The sequence below is a fragment of the Chanodichthys erythropterus genome, chromosome 7 (assembly GCF_024489055.1).
Source record: "Chanodichthys erythropterus isolate Z2021 chromosome 7, ASM2448905v1, whole genome shotgun sequence".
NCBI classification, from domain to species: domain Eukaryota; kingdom Metazoa; phylum Chordata; class Actinopteri; order Cypriniformes; family Xenocyprididae; genus Chanodichthys; species Chanodichthys erythropterus.
The window spans coordinates 24,695,968-24,716,048 of record NC_090227.1 but is presented as its reverse complement, the minus strand read 5'-3'; the positions used below and the strand labels follow the sequence as shown (position 1 = coordinate 24,716,048).

The following is a 20,081-nucleotide window of genomic DNA, read 5'->3' as shown; positions in this document are numbered from 1 at the left end:
GGACGATATGCTAGAGTCTCCAGCCATCATGGATGCTGCACCTGAAGCTACTAAGGTTTCCTAGGCATTTGAGACTAGCTTCTAGTTTGGCGGACCAACCACTGATGTCGGTGCGAACATCTTCAGTCACGTCTACTCTGCTGTGGTGGTCATCTGCTCCACCATGGTGGTCTTCAGCTCTGCTGAGATGGTCTTCAGTACTGTCAGCTCCGTTCTGGCCACCTGACCTGCCTGCTCCACCCTGGCCACCTACTCTGCTGGCTCCGCCCTGACTCCACCTCAGTCTCCAGTGTTGCCTCTTCTCCATGGACCTGGCCCTCCATCCAGCCCCTCTCCACCTCCCTCCTGTATTTCTATGACTTTCGACTACACTCCCTAAAGGGTTAGTTCACCCAAAAATGAAATTTCTGTCATTAATTACTCTCCTTCATGTTCCACACCCGAAAGACCTTTGTTCATCTTTGGAATACAAATATTCATAGATATTTTTAATAAAATCCGCGAGGTACAGTATATGACTCGTCCATAGATAGCAATATAATCACCACTTTCAAGGTCCAGAAAAGTACCAAAGACATCGTAAAAACAGTCGACGTGACTGCAGTGGTTCAACCTTAAAGGGCACCTATTATGCAAAATTCACTTTTACATGGTGTTTGACCATACATGTGTGTTGGCAGTGTGTGAGCAAAACCACCCTAGAATGAGAAAAATCCACCCAGTGTTTTTTTTACAATCTCAATAATTCATAAGCACTGTCTCAGAACGCCCTGTTCTAAGATTGCTCTCACTGTGACGTAGAATTGCACTAAGCCCCACCCACGTGGTTTGATTGACAATCTGGTTTTGGCATAGACCCCGCCGTCGGTGATCTGTCAACCATCCTCCATTGTTTCAACGACAGCCGTTAATGTCTCCTAAGAAACATAAGTATTCTGTTGTGGGATGTACTGTAATAATGAACATAGTAGTTTTCACTTACTTCCGACATCAGAGCCCCTGAAAACGCAGTGGATGGATTTTATTTACGAAGGAAAGGCGCCACTCAAAATTCCAAAATACGTTTATGTTTGCGCGAATCATTTTTTGACTGACTGTTTTGAGAACGAGGGTCAATTCAAAGCAGGTCTTGCTTCAAAGTTAATCCTCAAGTGTGGATCGTTGCCTACTGTTCGCGATCCAACGTCACCTCCAGAAGAAGTAAGTGTATTTAATGTTTTTTTAGCAAATAGTCATTTCAGTCGATGTCAGCCAATTCAATAACAAATGCGTCTAAAGCTGGGTCTGATTTCAGTTCAAACATGTACGGCTGAATAACATACAAAACAGCGGGTTTTTCATTCTCAGCCATTCTGCTTCTACCGACTGTTTATTGCCATAGGTATGCAAGTTACGCCCTCATCCAAAGGCAGGGTGGGGATATGCAGCTCATTTATATTTAAAGTGGTACACACCAAAACAGCTCTTTTTAAAACAGGCCCCAAAAATGACATTTTCAAATGGTTATAATAAATTAACTGTGGGGTATTTTGTGCTGAAACTTCACAAATACATTCTGGGGACACCCAAGACCAATATTACATCTTGTAAAAAGGGGCATAATAGGTGCCCTTTAATATTATGAAGCGACGAGAATACTTTTTGTGCGCAAAAACAAAACAAAAATAACGGCTTTGTTCAACAATCTCTTTTCTTCCCTGTCATTATCCTTACACAATTGATGCAGTGAGCACAGTGAAGGCTTCCATGTTTACGTCCAAATGCCGGCTTAGTGTTGGCCAAAGCTGCACACGTGAGCAGCACACATGTGTGCAGATTTGCTGGCCAATAATGAGTCTGTGTTCTGACTTAGAACCTGGAAGCGCTGGACGTAAACAGCATATGAGAGTGGCACAGAAGAGAAGATATTGTTGAAAAAAGTAGTTTTTTTTTTTTTTTTTTGTGCACAAAAAGTATTCTCGTTGCTTCATAAAATTAAGGTTGAACCACTGCAGTCATGTCGACTGTTTTAACAATGTCTTACCTTTCTGGATCTTGAAAACTGCAATTATATTGCTGTCTATGCACGAGTCATATACCTCTCGGATTTCATCAAAAAATATCTTAACTTGTGTTCCGAAGATGAATGAAGGTCTTATGGGTGTGGAATGACAAGAAAGTGAGTAATTAATAACATAATTTTCATTTTTGGGTGAACTAATCCTTTAATGGTGGTGGGGGTATGTTTTTACCAGAGAGCACTCCTCCCATCTTATTTGTTTCACTGTCTACCTGTGTTCTGGACTTTGTTGATATTTGGATCTTTTGCCTATTATATGGATTATGATTCTGCATTGCCCTAATAAAGCTGCGTTTGAATCTTCAACCTCTGAAAATTTCGCATTGCCATCACAGGAATGAATTACATTTTAAAATATAGAAAACAATTATTTTAAGTTGTAATAATATTTGATAATATAACTATTTTACTGTATTTTTTATTAAATAAATGTAGCTTTGGTGAGCAAAAGAGACCCAACCGACCCAAACTATACTCTTTCAAACCAAGCAGTCGGATAATCTCTATACTGGGAGAAATCAGCTCATTATGGCCTCCATCGCAAGTTAAGCGCTAACCCCAGGGCATACAGGAAACATATGCCTCACAATGGACACATGACCAAAAGCTCCACATAAGCTATAAATATGTATATACATCATCATGTGTGTGTGTGTCAGTGTTGTTTGGAGCATGTGAGTTGCTCCAATTATTGCATACTGCAGGTATGCTGGCAAGGTGTGGTGATTGGCTCTTCCTGGGAGAGGATGACTCTGAGTGACCCATATAAGCCCTTCACATCTGTCCTCATGTTTACATGTACATCCAGTCATTCAGCATTAGGTAGCACATGTGCACCACCAAACTTCCTTTTGCCCTGCTTGACGCTTACTCTGCACTGCCGCGTGCTGGAAGATGTTAAAGTAGTTACACAAACAGAAGCAAACAAGTCTAGATAGTGGAGAAACAGAAGAACCCATAGGCTCTATTCATAAACCTATGACTTGCCTGTTATTTATGTACATTTACATTATCCAAAGTGACTTACATTGCATCGAAGGCATGCTTTCCCTTGGAATCAAACCCATGACTTTGGTGATGCTAGCACCATACTCTATACTGTTTGAGCTATGTACAAAAGTGCTGAAGAAGGTGCACTGAGTGAAAGAGGGATAATGAGTGAAATCAAGATTATCAGAGAAAGAGAGAGCAGTCACAACTTTGTGCTCACTTGGCAAGAAACTGAGAATTGTATTTAGCTACGCTCGGCTCTAATGCAGCTTTATGCATCTTAATCCTGTTTAATTTGCTTCCTTCGGGGAAAAAGAGAACAAATATTAATATTTTCGTCCTTGGGTTTGTTCTTTGCAATCTTGGTTTGTCTTCGTCTATCTTTGACAGAGACGTTTCCCCATCTGCTTTTGATTCATTCTCTTTTATCTCTGTTTTCAAGTTGCATGCACTTCTTCCCCCATTAATAGTTTCCTATTGCTTGCTATTGTCTGCAAACATAAACTATTGATATTCAGAGATAAACTAATTAATTTGCTAATGTTTCCTCTAGTTTGAGTGCATAATAAAAATGTATTCACAAGACAGTAGAGGTCTTATCTGATGTGGTAAGAGAAAGCATTATTCAGCAGCCCTGACCACCATAATGGCCACTAACAATGTTATCTTGAGGACATGATGTCGTAAAGAGGAATTAGACGAATGGCTATCGGTTATTGGGTTAATTATATAATTTAATCAAGCTTTTCTTCTGGGCTAATATTCATTTGCACATTTTACAGAGATATTTGATCATTTTTGCAGTAATCAGTAATAAAAACTGCAATTACCTGGTGTGAATGTGATAAACTCAAAGAAATCCTACCAAACTACCTGTAGGTGGTTTTGTGGATGAAAGCCTGAAAATCGATGTGTATTGCTTTTTGCAACCTATTTTACTTCTGTAGTGTGACTTATGTCATGGTGGCTGTAATTTCAAAGCGAGAAGTGTGTATTTTAATATTTTTCCCTTGTACAATGTCCTGCATTATAGACTTCCTTTGTAAGTGCATTATTGTTTACATGATTGTTGTTGTTTCTATGAACTGATAGAAGAAAATTTCATTGGAACCAACAGCATGCTACAGATGCTGTCTATAAAGCTTGTTTTGAACACAGGATATCCACTTAATGATTTGGATGAATGCTTTACCTACAGAGAGTGTGCATTCATTTGGTTGCATCAGTACATTAGCTGAGTCATTAACAGAATGCATTTGTGCACTTTGAATTAAAGGTCTGTTTGAAATCTATGTTTCATCCCCCAGGCAGAGCTCCAGACCCCTGTCAGCACTCGGGATGTGTTGGGTCACCTCCAGCAGCAGGTAAGCGGTGAGGAGAGTCAACTTGCACAAGCTCAAGGTGCATTCTCCAAATCCGCTGATGAAAGAGAAGGCACAGAGGAAAGATCAGCTCCTAGGCCCATGTCTGATAACCAAACACACCACACACAGGTGAGTCCCTGATTGTTTTGGATGGTACATCAAAGTCCTTATAAACTAAATTATAAATTTAGCTTCTTTAGGTCACATCCAGTTAGAAATGTATAATCAAAGTCCCTTTAAGACAAGTCATTTCACTCGGCGGCCATCTTTGAAACGCCTCTCGGGCATCCTGGGCATCATGCAGCTCTTTGAATGAGGAAACATCAAATTCTCCAAAGCTGTTTGCCAAGCTTTCAATTAAATTTCATATTTGTAATCACAAATCAAATCTAACAACAACAATAATTTTTTTTCCAAACGCTCAAATAATGACAAAAAAACTGTATTTTTCAGGCTGGATCAAGCTAATGCGCATGCGCAGACGTAAATGCGGGTCACCTGTGCCTCATTTCTGAGGCGTGCGTCTGGCTGTTTCTATAGAAACTGGTGCTTCTAACAGCCGCTGCAGTGACGTGATGACTTCACCAGTCGGCGATTGGCTCTTATTTAGAAGGCGGGACTTATTCTTTGGTATAATGTATTACATAGGTATTCATAATGTACATTGTAATTATTTCATAAATAATTGTCAAGTGATAGGCCTTTGTATTCTTCCGTGTTTGAAAATAAAATAGAAAATAAAAACAAAACAAAAAAAAAAAACACTTCAATATCAGTATTCCATATATTTAACCTATATCAGTGTCAGCATCAATATTTTCTTTCACCGATGTATAATTCTTCACAAATCCATCTAAAATGACATGAGGCCAGTTCCATAAACTTTGTCACTATGTTAAGACTGTGTCATAAAGGGATAGTTCACCCAAAAATGAAAATTCTGTCTTTTACTCACGTTGTTGGTTTAGCCCACAATTTCTGAAGAGACACAATCACTTTTTATGATGAACAGATTGAATTAAGGCTTTTATTCACATTATAAACATTGATTGCAAAAGCTCAAAAGTTCTGCGTAACGCGAGCATGCTAGAGCTTCTGTTTACCATAACTAATATGAGTGTTGATGAATGTTTAAATGTGAATAAAGCCTAAATGCAATCTGTTCATTATATAAAGCGGTCAAGTCTCTTCAGAAGATTAGGACTAAACTGCTCAATTCATATGGATCAATTTTATGACCACTTTATGAACTTTTTGAAGCGTCAAAGTGGTAGTTGCGAAGCTGTCAATGGAGGGACATTGTGTTCTGAAGATGAACGAAAGTCTTACTGGTTTGGAACGACTTGAGGGTGAGTAATTAATGACAGAATTTTCATTTTTGGGTGAACTAACCCTTTAAGAACTAGTTTTACCAACTAGCAGTTAACTAAGGGGCAATCAGTCTTACTTTCCCAAATCCAATTTACCAATAGACCAATCTACCATTTTATGTAACTAACTTTAAAAAGTCTTGATGAAAAAAAAAAAAAAACTTAAAAAAACAAAGAAAACAAAAAACTGACTAACTTTTAAGACTAGTCTAAGCAGTTTATGCAACCGGCCTTTATCTCAGCTTCTAATGAATGCCCATAAATGACAAAACAAATAAAACTTTTTTAATATTTTAATATTTGTTTTGATTTTTTAAATTGAACACATTTAGAATAGAATGAAAACAAGAGGACATAACGCATATTAAAGAGCATTAGAAGAAGGCAATTTAATTTATTCCTCCGATGACTAAACTTAATTTTCAGCATCATTACTTCAGTCTTCAGTGTCACAAGATCCTTCAGAAATCATTCTATAATGCTAATTTGCTGCTCAAGAAACATTTCTTATTTTTTCAGTGTTGAAAATAGTTGTGCTGCTTAATATTTGTGTAAAAACAGTGATACATTTTTTTTCAGGTTTCTTTGATGAATAGAACAGTGTTTATTTGAAATATAAATCTTTGTAGCATTATAAATGTCTTTACTGTCACTCTTGATCAATTTAATGCACCCCTACTGAATAATTTTTTTTTTTTTATTTCTTACTGAACCCAAACGGTATTATAATTTTAAATGGTTTCCAGTCCAGAGTTTTGGTGCTAGCATTCAACAAAATAAAGAGCAAAGGATGTGCATTAGGTGTCTAATTGTATTTTACCATCATTGTACTGCCACACAGAGTGATGGGAAATGAATTTTTATTGCACACATACAGTATGTTGCCTCATAAAACATTCAAATGAACATTTCTAGCCAGCTGTATCTCTGTTCAGCGTCGAATATCAATTGATATCTCCCAACTCCTAACGTCTCTTTCTTATACTGTTTCTGGGTAGATTGAGTTTTATTGGTAAGTTTTTGTTGGAAGGAAGGAAGTAGACATTTAAACACATACCTGCTCTCAACTTTCTGTACAGTGTAGAAACTTGGCCATGTGCTCCATTTAATTTAGTCTCCTTCTCTCACTCTCTCCGTCACTCTCATTGTGTTCTCTGTGTCTCGCCTCAGGTGTTGTTTGTGAATGACGGTGTTGACGTGGAGGATGAGGAGACTGGTGAGGAAGAGGACAGCTCTCTTTTGAGAGGACGCTTTGATGAAGAGCAGTCAGCTAGGTCCTTCCAGGAGGCTCTGAAAGAGTGGAGAGAGAGAGGGCAGAGACCAGGTAACAAACGCACACACACACACGCAGCTGAGTCTGTGCGAATATGCTACAGTCAAACCACAGTAATACAATGACATGCTGTCAGGTTTGCGTGAGCTGCGACATATATTCTGTGGCAGGCTGTCAGAACACACACAAACAGTCTCTCATAAAGCATACTCATGTGTGGCATTGACTGAAATAACGCACACCACAAGCATGACAGCGCCACTGATTGGTTGCCAGGTAACTACATATATGCATGACAAACATGTGCTCTGTGACGGTGCATGTGTGTTTCCAGGTGCTGTGTACAGTTTGCAGTAATGCCTCTGTGATTTGACAACTAATGACACAATGAGTTTGAGAAATTATTTGCAGAAACTTGAACAATGATGCCAGGTCACAGGAATTCAATCTGTTAGGGATATTAGTCGAGAACCGCTGGATGCAGAGGTTTTTGTTGCTAAATGAAAGCAGACGTGACGTTTCCACTCACTTGACTCCTTTAAGAGAATCACTTTACCTCTGACATTTTCAGCTCAGCTCTGCATGAATTCAAATACTAGCTTAGTTAATCCTATGTAGTATATACTGTTTAGAAATATATAAATTGGTGCCTTTATGCATATGCATTTATATATATATATATATATATATATATATATATATATATATATATATATATATATATATTCTGAATATAAAATCTATAGCAGTCATCTCACACACGTGATATTTGTAATCAAAGTAAATTTATTTTACTTGGACAGGGAAAATAATAACATGGGTGGAGTGTCTCTGCAGCATGTCAGCAAATATAAATGGGAGGTCTGTTAACTGAAGGTGCACCTCCTAACATATATTTTATGTTTTTTGGGGGGAGTTAAAATTAAATAGGATAGCTGTTCTTATACTCCTTTAAGCTTAATGGTCAGATCATACTGTATCTAAAATCTAAAATAACTCCTTATCCTGTGTCAGACTCGTTGCGTTTATTCCTTTCTCTGACTTCTCTTTCTGTACTTGGCTAGCAGGAGTCGCACCCGCTGCAGTGCTGTTTGGCTTGTGCTCAGTGTGATAATGACTGCTGTGTTAAGGGGGTTTCAAATGCACTGAAGTCTAACCGGCCTTTATATGCTCACAATACAGCAAAAGAACTCTCAAAACAAAGGCAGAATTATGTCAATAGTACTGCTTGAATTCTGCACCAGACAGCTTATTTTTCTCATTTAGTCTCATGTGTCTGTGTTTAATATAAATTCTTTAGTGGTTTGCTTTATGCTCTGGATGGTAGTACAGTATGTAATCGGGTTACACACTGCAGCTAAATATGATTACTATCCTGTTTTTTGTATGCACACAATTCAGATTTGAAGACTTGATTGGTGTCTTTTTTCTTTCTAGTGTCTGTGATGGAAACACAAACAGAGAAAGGATCCCATCAGTTAATTCATGTAGAGTTCAAGGAGGACACTCTGAGCTACATGGAGAAACTCCTCCTGAAAAAACACCGCAGGTTAGCTCTTGACACTTCACACTTTATAACCGAACAGACACCAATTGAATAAGAGCATTACAAGCTTCATTTACCTTCCCAGGCCCCAATTAAGGTCCATTTAAGATCAGTTAATGACTTATGTTTGCTAATTACATGGCTTCACTTTTAAGTTGTTCCACCACAGAGTCGCTGGAATTTATTGAGCTAATCAGCACCAAAGCAGTTTCGTGGTATTGTTTAACTTTGTAAAATGACTCTTATACACACACCGGCACTGTTCCAAAACCTAGTAAGCTGCACATGTAGGGACTATTTTAATGCACTGTTTACATTAACACTGTTTCAAATGGTAGGCAGCAACATGCTACCTTCTAAGATAGCTTATTTTGGTATTCTGAGGCAGCAATCATAGAGAATGCAAACCCAGAATTAATGAATGAGAGAAACACAATTTTAGAATAATTGAAACATATTTAAATGAAGCACAAATAAAATATAAATATTACAGGAAATACGTAAAGTTTAAAAACTTAACGTTAGTTTAAGTACTACAATGAAGTAAAAATAAATTAAGCTAAATAGAAATATAAAAAGAAAATAATAAAAATGACAAAAGCACAAAAAATTACTAAAACTAAAATGAAAACTGAAAATATATAAAAAATAAAAGCTAATTCAAAATTAATAAAGACAATAATAGTATGTAAATAATACTAAAATAACGCTGTGTAGAATGTTCCAGGTCAGTCATTTACAAGATTCCGTTTCAGTTAGGGTGCTGCCTTTGAAGACAGCTACCTATGTACGCCGCACACTAAGTTTGAAACTGAGCCAATAAACAGTTGTTCTGCCCCCCAAAAGATTGCAATGCTCGCCTACGAAATGAGAAAGCCTGACAAAAGCACGTAAAATACTCAAACACAGTATCTGTAAACCCTCCTAAACGCTTTGAACTGCATCTCGAGCTTCTGGAGTGTTATGGTATCTGTGACAGCGGTGGTATTTAGGTCGGCTATTCAAGAAGGGTCTAATTGTGAATCCATTAAATTGCCTTCTTTTGAGGCCGGGTGTGTGAAGAATCACGGAACAGGAAGCTGGATTTTTCAAGCAAGCCTGTGTGTGTGTTTGGGTTCTGTGGGAGGAGGGCAGACGTGTGGCCCAGGGCTGCAGCTCACACTCTGGAGGAATGGAGTGTGTGATAGGGGAGTCTAATCCCTTCACATGCTCACAAACACACACACGCACACACACAATGAGGAAAGCAGGTTGTGCTGCTGAGGCAGCAAGAGTTGGCTTCAGGAAAGGAAACGAGAGCACAACGAAAGAGATAGAGAGAGACTTGTGTTTGGGAAGACAGAGGGCTGATGGCTTTTCTGCTAATGCGTTTGTATGGTAAATCACCGGTAAATGGACAGAAAAGGTTTAAAGGACTAAACCTGTGTGTCTGGGGAATCTGGCTGAGCTGAGATTTAATCACAAACAGGAAGACTGGGTCATCAACTTCCTTCAGCCCGTTTCAAATTGTCGAGTTCCTTGTATGCATACACTGTTTGTAATGTGACATAGTACGAGTACAAGTGTGTGTGTGTGTGTGTGTGTACCACTGTTTGGAGAGTACATTTATTCAGCAAAGATGCATTAAATTGATCAAAGTGGCAGTAGTGACATTTATAACAATACAAAAGATTTCTGTTTCAAATTGAACTGAACTTTCTATTAATTAATGAATACTGAAAAAAGTTTCCACAAAAATATTTAACAGTAAAAACAGTTGCTGCTGAAAAATCAGCTTTGCTATCACAGGAATAAATTACATTTTAAAATAAATTCAAATTTCAAATTAAATTACAAAAAGTCATTTTAAATTATAACTTTATTTCACAATATTTTTGCTTTTACTGTATTTTTGATCAAATAAATGCAGCCTTGGTGAGACCTACAAATTAGTATATGCTGCAAAAGTCTCATTTTTCACTTTAAATATTTAAGTATGCATATCTAAACAAACTATGGCAAATAGGTTTTTCTTGCTTTCAACATAATCCTTAAAAATGTATAGTTCAGACCTCATATCTTATCAATTTTTTTTTGAAGGATGTTTAAATATTTATACTGAAATCAAGAAAAGTGTAAAGATTATTTATCTTTATTATTTAATAATCTTCATATTCATAAATCATAGTGTATCATAAATTACTCTATTAAAGGGCTGTGTTTAGCGTCAATATTTCACTAAATAAACACAATTGTATTTGGAAAAGATGATGCAAAACTGGCTTAATTTTACAGACCGTATTGAACACTTACAAGCAGAGCTGCATGAATAATCATAAAAAGATCACAATCTGGATTCAAACACCCACGCAATCTTATTTTATTAATGATGGCGATTAGCCCATATACTAAACCTTTAACAAAATCATACCTGAACATTCAAATATTTGTTTTGACCCACACAGTAGTTATTTCTGTGTTACAAATATTCAGATTATCACAGAAGTACTGAGAGAAAAGTTTAAAGTTAGGATATAAACACTGATGTCTAAGATAGCGATCAAAATAGAGCAAACCACCTTTTGAAACTAACTTGGCACCTCAAATAACAGTTGTTTCAATTAAATTTGTGTAAATGGTGGCGACAAATGACTGTTCAAAAATGTATTTGTCATTGAATCATTCATTCAAAAGATTTGTTCAATAATAATGGTTCATCAATGAAACAAGTATTTATTAATGAGTCATTGAATTCATTCAGAACCATTTTTGATTAATTAAACATGTTTCCAGCAATTAGATTCCAGCTATTAATATTTTGTCAGCACCTTTAGTAAATTACATGTTATTTTGTTTAGTTTTATATTCAGAATCGTTGGAGAATTGTGATCTCTATTTGAAATTAAAAAATCCTGATTCTCATTTTATCCAGAAATGTGCCGCTAAACCAGACAGCCCACCAACTAGCTGTTTTTCAAAAAGTGTAGTTGTAGATATTCCTAAAATAATGTAGGGCAGGACTTGATTTTATACTTCAGAAATGAATTTGATCATGAAAACTGAAAAAAGTGAAACATGTCAGTCTATTACATTATTGGTTGATAATATTTTTATCCTACTGGTGAAAGATTTTTCAGAGGTGGATAAAGCTATTACTAAAGTGCTGTGCTGCGCTGAAATGTTGTTTATTTATAGTTGCACTGTTGAGGAAAGGGAGGCTGATTAATTATCCTCAAATTTCTGAGTGTGATTTACTGGGAACAGCATTATTTTTTTCTCCCTCAGAGGACAAATTGAAGAATTTCAGCCCTTGTCTGTCGTCCAACGTCGGCCAGAGCCACCCACACCTCCACCTGCAGAGACGGATGAACTGAGCCAACAACTGACAGGTGTGACACGTTTCATCACACACACACACACAATTTTAGGATATATATTTTTTCTTGCAAGCATTAGATAATGATTAATTGTGCAAAGTTTAAAACAAAAACTACAGTATATGTATGTATTTTGTCGCTGGAAACATTTCGTGTCATACATGGTTTGGATAAAGGATGATAAGGAGTAGGGGGTGACTGGTCATGTACATGCCATGCAGCAGGTGTGATTCACAAAGACTCTGCACTCTCTCCAAAAAGTTGGAGAAATGAGCTGTGAGAGTCAGTGCGGAGGGCAGCTCTCCTCTCACAGCCGGCAACTCGGATCCATCACTGCGTCCCTGAAGTGTAATCACAGAGCTCTTATTACACTGGAGGGAGGGCGATCGTCTGACAGAGCACTCCGACAGCTGATTGAGAGAAGTTTCTAGGTGCTTCTGGGAGGCCAGTTGATCACAGCTGTCAAAGATTTGACCACCTTCAGCTTTTCCCAAACAGCCCCATGATGAACGCCGTCTCTCTTCATCTGCACCAGCCCAAGCCTGTCGCATCTTTTCTGAAGCCCACATCCCTGATGCTTATGCGCAAAACATTTTTCAGTTACTTTTTACTTTTTCAAATGCAAAGGCGTTATTCTGAGTATTCGTTTGATTTGGGTTTTAATGACTGGTCACCTGTTCAGTCTGCTGATAACTTGTTTTGACTCTGTTTTGAATTTAAAGACATACAACGGCATTTGCAAAGCATCTCACTTCTGTAATGTGACATTCTTCTGACTGCAACATAATATACAGCAAGAATTTGATAAGATCATTAAGTAATTAGTTTCTATTATTTTTCCCCACTTGTATGGCCTTGTTTACATAAAAAAAAATTTCAAAGGTGAACAGTTTATTATAAACTACCCTTTAAAATCAGTACAATGTACTACAATGTATTTATACATTTTTTACAGTATTTATACAACATTTATCAATATTATTACAATTTAAAATATCTGTTAATGTCATCTTTACTGATTCCAAATCTTTGAATGGTAGTGTATTTTAAAGAAATATTATGAAAACAATCACTTTTTCTACAAGTAATATGAATTTTGCACAGGTGTGGTATTTATTCATAAAATATGTGACCATGGACCACAAAACCAGTCATAAGTCGCACAAGTATATTTGTATCAATAGTCAACAGTACATTGTATGGGTCAAAATGACTTTTCTTTTATGCCAAAAATCATTAGGATATTAAGTAAAGATTATGTTCCATGAAGGTATTTTTTAAATTTCCTATACCGTAAATATATCAAAAATGTATTTTTTTTGAGTGGATATGCATTGCTAAGGACTTCATTTGGACAACTTTAAAGCTGATTTTCTCAATATTTTGATTTTTTTGCACCTTCAGATTCCAGATTTTGTCCTATCAGCCAGATATTGTCCTATCCTAACAAACCATACATCAATGAAAAGATGTATAAATGTATAAAATTGTTCCTTATGACTGGTTTTGTGGTTCACAGTAACATATATAGGTAAAATTTTGATTTAAAATTTCAAAGGGCATGGACTGAAATAAATCAAATTCAGCTATTTTTCCAATGTACAGTATAATTCAGAAATGTAATGTCTTTTAATGTTAATGTATTAGTTTTCTGCAGTTATAGCAAATAATTATAGATTTGTATTCTGGTATGAAATGCCTATTTTACACTATCCAATCAAATCATGATTAATAAAATCAAGTCCTGCCCTACTCCCCCATTGAAAACTAGTTCATGAATCTTCACATCATGTGTTCTTAGATCTGTCACTCTGTATTACACACATTTACAGCAATAAGGCCATTCTGATTATTGAGCTGAATTAATTTAATTGACCATAAATCTGTTTTACTGCATCTGATTTGCAGCAGAGCGGATGGAGTTGCACAAATACTTTAACTCTCTCTTCACAATCGATCTCACTGAGGATGATGGGAAAGTGGACAGCCCTGCAGAATCCTGTTTAAGCATCCTAGAGTTAGATGAGGTAATTATGAACCCCATCACCCCAGTCTTTGTAATGGACTGCTGGACGATGGCCAGTGAATGACTCCTCAATGCCGTTTCCATACACTTATCATTCTGTCTTCTCCATATTTTTTTTTTTTTTTGTCACTTTAATTTTTCCAGATGGTTGGAGATGCTGAAACGTACAGATCTTTTGGAGTCAAGCAGGGAAATAAGAGCAAAATGTAAGAAACAAAAGATCAAGGTGAAAAGCTGAGACTTTTTGAAAGGAAACGACAAAAAAGTTGAATCTTGAAGCAGGAATATAATTGAAGAAGCTGTTTTTTCTCAAATCAGAACTGACACTAATACAGTGTCATGTAGACATATGTATCAGCCACAACTAGACTTAAAATGAGGCTGTTAACTGTGGCAGTATGTTTCAGACTTGTTAGATGCTAAAATGCATGTCTGTTTTTCTTCCTAAAGGTTTGCGGCGGTTGAAAATGAAGATTTATCTGGAGGAGGAGAATTTGGATTTTCAGTTTTGACTTCCACACCATCCTTCTCTACAATGACCAAAGGATTGTTCCGGGAAAGTAATTCTAACATAAATATCAACTCTTCTCATGAGATGTGGCTGCCTTCACAAGAGACTGAAAAATTTACGTCATCATTGTCAAGATCAGAAAGCTTTTCTCCACTTCAAATGAGGCTTCAGAGATCACAGCACCTTTTGACTACCTCAGAACCATTCCTGTCAAATTCACGAAGAGGAGGCCAGAAAGCAGAACTGAGTGACCCTCCAAAACCAAGCCCACAGACAAGGTTTTCTACAGCACAACCAGACAAACCCTTAGAGATTCTGCCAACATCATCTCCTTCACTCCCAAAACCCAAAATGAATCAAACTTTTCCAGACTCTGAAGACCATATTTCTTTTGTCAGCCCCTCTTCTGCTAGAGTACCGTCTGCTAGGTCTTCTCCATGTCATTCTCCTGCATTTCTACTCATCCCTAAACGAAGTCCAAAACCTCCAGGCTCTCCGTCCCCAAGGTCTAGACCTGTATCCTCTCCGGTCAACACAATCCAATCTAGTTCTGCTCATTCAACACCAGATTCTGGAACGAAATTAGCTCAACTGTCTTTAGAAAGTGCCATCACTTCCCCAAGTACTGCAGTTCCTTCATTAAGGCAGTTACCTAGAGAATCATCACAGTTTGGTTCAGTCTCAGATAGAGGTACATCTACTATGCCTGTCCATGAGTCCGTGAGGTCCTCTACACAAAGGGTTGAATCCTCTCATACTGATGGGCACCATTCACACCACCCCTCCAAATGGTTAAAGGGCTCACGAAGGTCACCCAAAACTACTGTGCTCTCCCTACAGCTGAGCATGTCAGGTTAGTTTAACTTCTACTGGTAGATTTTTAAGTTGACTGAACATTGAAAATAGCAGTGTCTAATTGCAATTTAGTTCTTCTGGTGCTTGAGCTACTGTTTATAATTCTCTTGCAAAAGTGTTTGTGAGCAATGAAGACTGTTTTCCTAATGTAATGATTAGCAATAAGCCACCTAAGTCTGTGTGTTACAGTGTTTTTCCAGGTTTGCAAGGTATATTTAGACAGAATATGAAGGCTTTTACCATTTAACCATTGCAATAAACTGTAATAAACATCTGGCTCTTTGCTTTTATAAAATGGTGACAGCAGCATTATGATAAATGGCACCACTGGCAATACATAATAAATAATTTCAAATAATAATTTAAATTCAGTAACTAGATAAAGTTAATCAAGAAAAACTTTGATGCTAGCATGAGAAAGCCTGGCGAAAAGTAGTTTTAAAAGCTAGATTTAAAGTTTTAAAATAGTTGTAAAAGCTTGAGTTCAGTTGCTAAGAATAAAGAGAGTGTGGAGTGATAAGAGACATGAAACTAGCACAGCATTGAAGTAAATCCAATGCTTCATTGTACACAATATTTGAAAGCCAAATGCAAGATTGACCAAGCTGAATCAAATATTTAATAAACATTGAAAAATTCTTTCTAAATGACAAGAACCTGATTTCCAGCATCCCTTGGGGTCCAGTACATCTGCATCAGAGAGTAATGATTATGAGAAAACACCAGTGTAGACATCACCCTTCATTCACACAGCGGTTGTTTCTGCAGTATTTGCTGACTAGCAGAGTGATGGAAACTGTGTAGGATAAGCATTATTAATGCAGGAGGCAGCAGACGGGAAGCAGGGAAGAGAAACATACAAGCTCTGCTAGACCATGTCCAGGCGGCTCGCTGCGAGCATTAGATAAGGACGTATGTTTGCATCCTCACTGCTGGCCTCCTGCTGGAACATCTCTTCTCTGCCTCAGTGTTTTCTCTCCTCCTGTTCTCATGGTTTCTCCTCTCTCACTATTTGTCACTGCTCAGATTCAGAAGAGGAAATGACAGGTGAAGATGCTTTCCTGGTGCCCAGTGAGGAAGACTCATCTGATGAAGAACTGAAACGAATCACAGATTCAGAAGAACAAAAGAATAACGTTTCCTCTCCACGTCCCACCACAAACCCTCCAACAGATCCTCATTTCGCTTTTCCGAACTTCTCAAAGTCAGAACACAAGAACACAGAACCGGTCCTGGTTACAGGATCTTCACAGGTGAAGTTCAGTTACTTGTAACAGGTTACCACCAAAACAATTTTAAAACAGTTAAAAGACTACAATTCAAAAGGTTGTGGTCAGTAAGATTTAAAACATTGTTATGTTTATATCTCTTATGCCCATGAACGCTGCAATTATTTGATAAAAAATTCAATAAAAACAAATATATTTAGAAATATAATTATGTTCAATGCTGGTTTGGTGCTCAAGAAAAAAAATCTTATTATCAATGTTGAAATAAAAACAGCATTTATTTGAAATATAAATCTTTTGTAAAATTATAAATGTCTGTACTATCAATTTTGATAAACTTAATGCATCCTTACTGAATATTAATTTCTAAAAAAAAAAACGTAGCCTACTGTTCCCAAACATTGTATAGCTAATATAGTCATGATAGCTGCTTTGATGGAAATGCAACCACACTAATGTAGTAAAAAACTTGATCTTTCGCAGACTCTGTTTGAACTATTAAGGCCAATTCAAACCATGCTGATAAACAGCAACAGACACTTCATCGGATTTTGTCGGATCAGGGTGGTACCCATGTTGGAGTCTGTTGGCGTCTGTCGGAGCTTGTTTTCTCTGAATGAACATGCTGAATCGGATTTAGAATGTCCGAGAAGTGATGTGCTGTAATCTGGTGACTCTCGCCATTGGTCTCCGTCTGTCGGTGCAGTGTGAATTGACCTTTACAAAGAGAATATGAGAACTATAAAAAGAATCCTTTTGGTAATATTGAATGGTCTTGCAGGAAACTCTCGGATACCAAAGACTTGATCAATTAGATATTTCAAATAGATACTCCTATATAAGTGAATTGCAAGCTGTGTGAAAGGTAACAGCAGGCACTGACTACTCTCAGATCTACTCAGTTGATGAGGGACGAAAAGAAACACAGCCATCAAGTCAGCCGCAAATGGACTATCAAAGTTTAATGGCATAACAGAAAGAGAGAGAAAAGAAAATGAATTAAACACCTGAAATTAAATGTCTGATCAGAAAGTGGACTTATCGCTGCTCGTTTGTCTGAAGATCAGAAAATTTGTGTTCTTAATTACCACCCGCAGATTCTTTTTTCCGCTACCTCATTTTCCATTTAAAGGACACCAAATGGGACTCAATCAAAACATAATTGTTTCTCATTTTCTTTCAATTTAATATATATATATATATATATATATATATAAATATATATATATATATATATATATATATATATATATATATATATACAGTATCTCACAGACGTGAGTACACCCCTCACATTTTTGTAAATATTTTATTATATCTTTTCATGTGACAACACTGAAGAAATGACACTTTGCTACAATGTAATTATGTAAAGTAGTGAGTGTACAGCTTGTATAACAGTGTAAATTTGCTGTCCCCTCAAAATAACTCAACACACAGCCATTAATGTCAAAACCGCTGGCCACAAAAGTGAGTACACCCCTAAGTGAAAATTATTTATTATTTATTAATCATTTTCTCTCCCCGGTGTCATGTGACGCGTTAGTGTTACAAGGTGTGAATGGGGAGCAGGTGTGTTAAATTTAGTGTTATCGCTCTCACTCTCTCATACTGGTCAATGGAAGTTCAACATGGCACCTCATGGCAAAGAACTCTCTGAGGATCTGAAGAAAAGAATTGTTGCTCTACATAAAGATAGCTTAGGCTATAAAAAGATTGTCAAGACCCTGAAACTGAGTTGAAGCACTGTGGCCAAGACCATACCATGGTTTTATTGGTCTGCATGGCTGTTGTCCCAGAAGGAAGCCTATTCTAAAGATGATATACAAGAAAACCTGCAAACAGTTTGCTCAAGATAAGCAGACTAAGGAAATGAATTACTGGAACCATGTCCTGTGGTCTGATGAGACCAAGATAAACTTAATTGGTTCAGACGGTGTCAAGCATGTGGTGGCAACCAGGTAAGGAGTACAAAACCAAGTGTGTCTTGCCTACAGTCATGCATGATGGTGGGAGTGTCATGGTCTGGGGCTGCATGAGTGCTGCCGGCACTGGGGAGCTACAGTTCATTGAGGGAACCATGAATGAGCAGAGCATGATCTCCTCCCATCGGAGACTGGGCCGCAGGGCAGTATTCCAACATGATAACGACCCCAAACACACCTCCAAGGTGACCACTGCCTTGCTAAAGAAGCCGAGGGTAAAGGTGATGGACTTGCCAAGCATGTCTCCAGACCTGAACCCTATTGAGCATCTGTGGGGCTTCCTCAAACGGAAGGTGGATGAGCGCATGGTCTTTAACATCCACCAGCTCTGTGATGTCATCATGGAGGAGTGGAAGAGGACTCCAGTGGCAACCTGTGAAGCTCTGGTGAACTCCATGCCCAAGAGGGTTAAGGCAGTGCTGGCACTATTGACACTTTGGGCCCAATTTGGACATTTTCACTTAGGGGTGTACTCACTTTTGTGGCCAGCGGTTTAGACATTAATGGCTGTGTGTTGAGTTATTTTGAGGGGACAGCAAATGTACACTGTTATACAAGCTGTATACTCACTACTTTACATTGTAGCAAAGTGTCATTTCTTCAGTGTTGTCACATGAAAAGACATAATAAAATATTTACAAAAATGTGAGGGGTGTACTCACTTCTGTGAGATACTGCATATACCCACAAACCAGTGACAGGGTGTTGGGCTCATCGATGCACAGACAGTAACAGACAACAGACAGTATTAAACCATCAAAATTACATGTTTATTGCTTATGAATTTCTCCCCTTGTGAGATCATTTTTTTATACATTATAATATAATAAAATATAATATTTAAACTGATATGCAGTATTATATCAGTTAAAATGCTTCCATTTGTTTTATTATATTGAAAACAAACTGAAGCATTTACACTGATAGCTAAAGTGAACGTTAACTTGTTTATAGTTATCTAAACATCCCTGAAACCCACACCACCAAACACAAATCTATTTAAACTGAGGTATATCACTGATGTATTTTGAGTTTGCAAGCTACACCTGTGGTGGGAGTGTGATTGTAAATGTCTCAGAGTTTTGTTAGCATTCTGTGCCCATCATCCGTTATTTCCACCACTTTTCATTAAAACATGACGTTTTATTTCACATTTCTTTTCGTTTCGCGTTGCCTCTCGTATTGATGTATTTAGTCCGCAAACATGACAGTATTCTTACCGTGACTGATTTGGCTCAGGGCCAGCCAGCTCACACGCGCTCAATCGTTCTCTTTCTATGAAACCAGTAAACCGCATTCACCGGTTCCAACTCTATAGTGACAATAACTCTATAGCGGTTGTCCAGAGCACTGCAATCATTTCTCATTTAAACTACTACAGTCATTTTCATGTCTGTTCTCTGCGCGGCAATTATTTCTTCTGCGCGGCCGCGCACGCGCGCAGCTTAGAGGGAACATTGATGATGACCCCTGTCCACCGTCAAAAACGCCTACAATGGGTATGAGAGTGTTGGAAT

The 20,081-nt window shown here is 37.5% G+C and overlaps 1 protein-coding gene across 1 annotated transcript in view; it reads left to right on the top strand.

Annotated features, from left to right (window-relative positions):
* zbbx (zinc finger, B-box domain containing) overlaps positions 1-20,081 on the top strand; it is a 52,196-nt gene that overhangs the window by 14,976 nt on the left and 17,139 nt on the right. The window contains exons 7-14 of the mRNA XM_067389374.1: positions 4,357-4,542; positions 6,954-7,107; positions 8,494-8,605; positions 11,867-11,970; positions 13,867-13,985; positions 14,129-14,190; positions 14,435-15,348; positions 16,377-16,603. Of these exons, the coding sequence (XP_067245475.1) occupies positions 4,357-4,542; positions 6,954-7,107; positions 8,494-8,605; positions 11,867-11,970; positions 13,867-13,985; positions 14,129-14,190; positions 14,435-15,348; positions 16,377-16,603 (1,878 nt within the window). The remainder of the gene's footprint in view (positions 1-4,356; positions 4,543-6,953; positions 7,108-8,493; positions 8,606-11,866; positions 11,971-13,866; positions 13,986-14,128; positions 14,191-14,434; positions 15,349-16,376; positions 16,604-20,081) is intronic.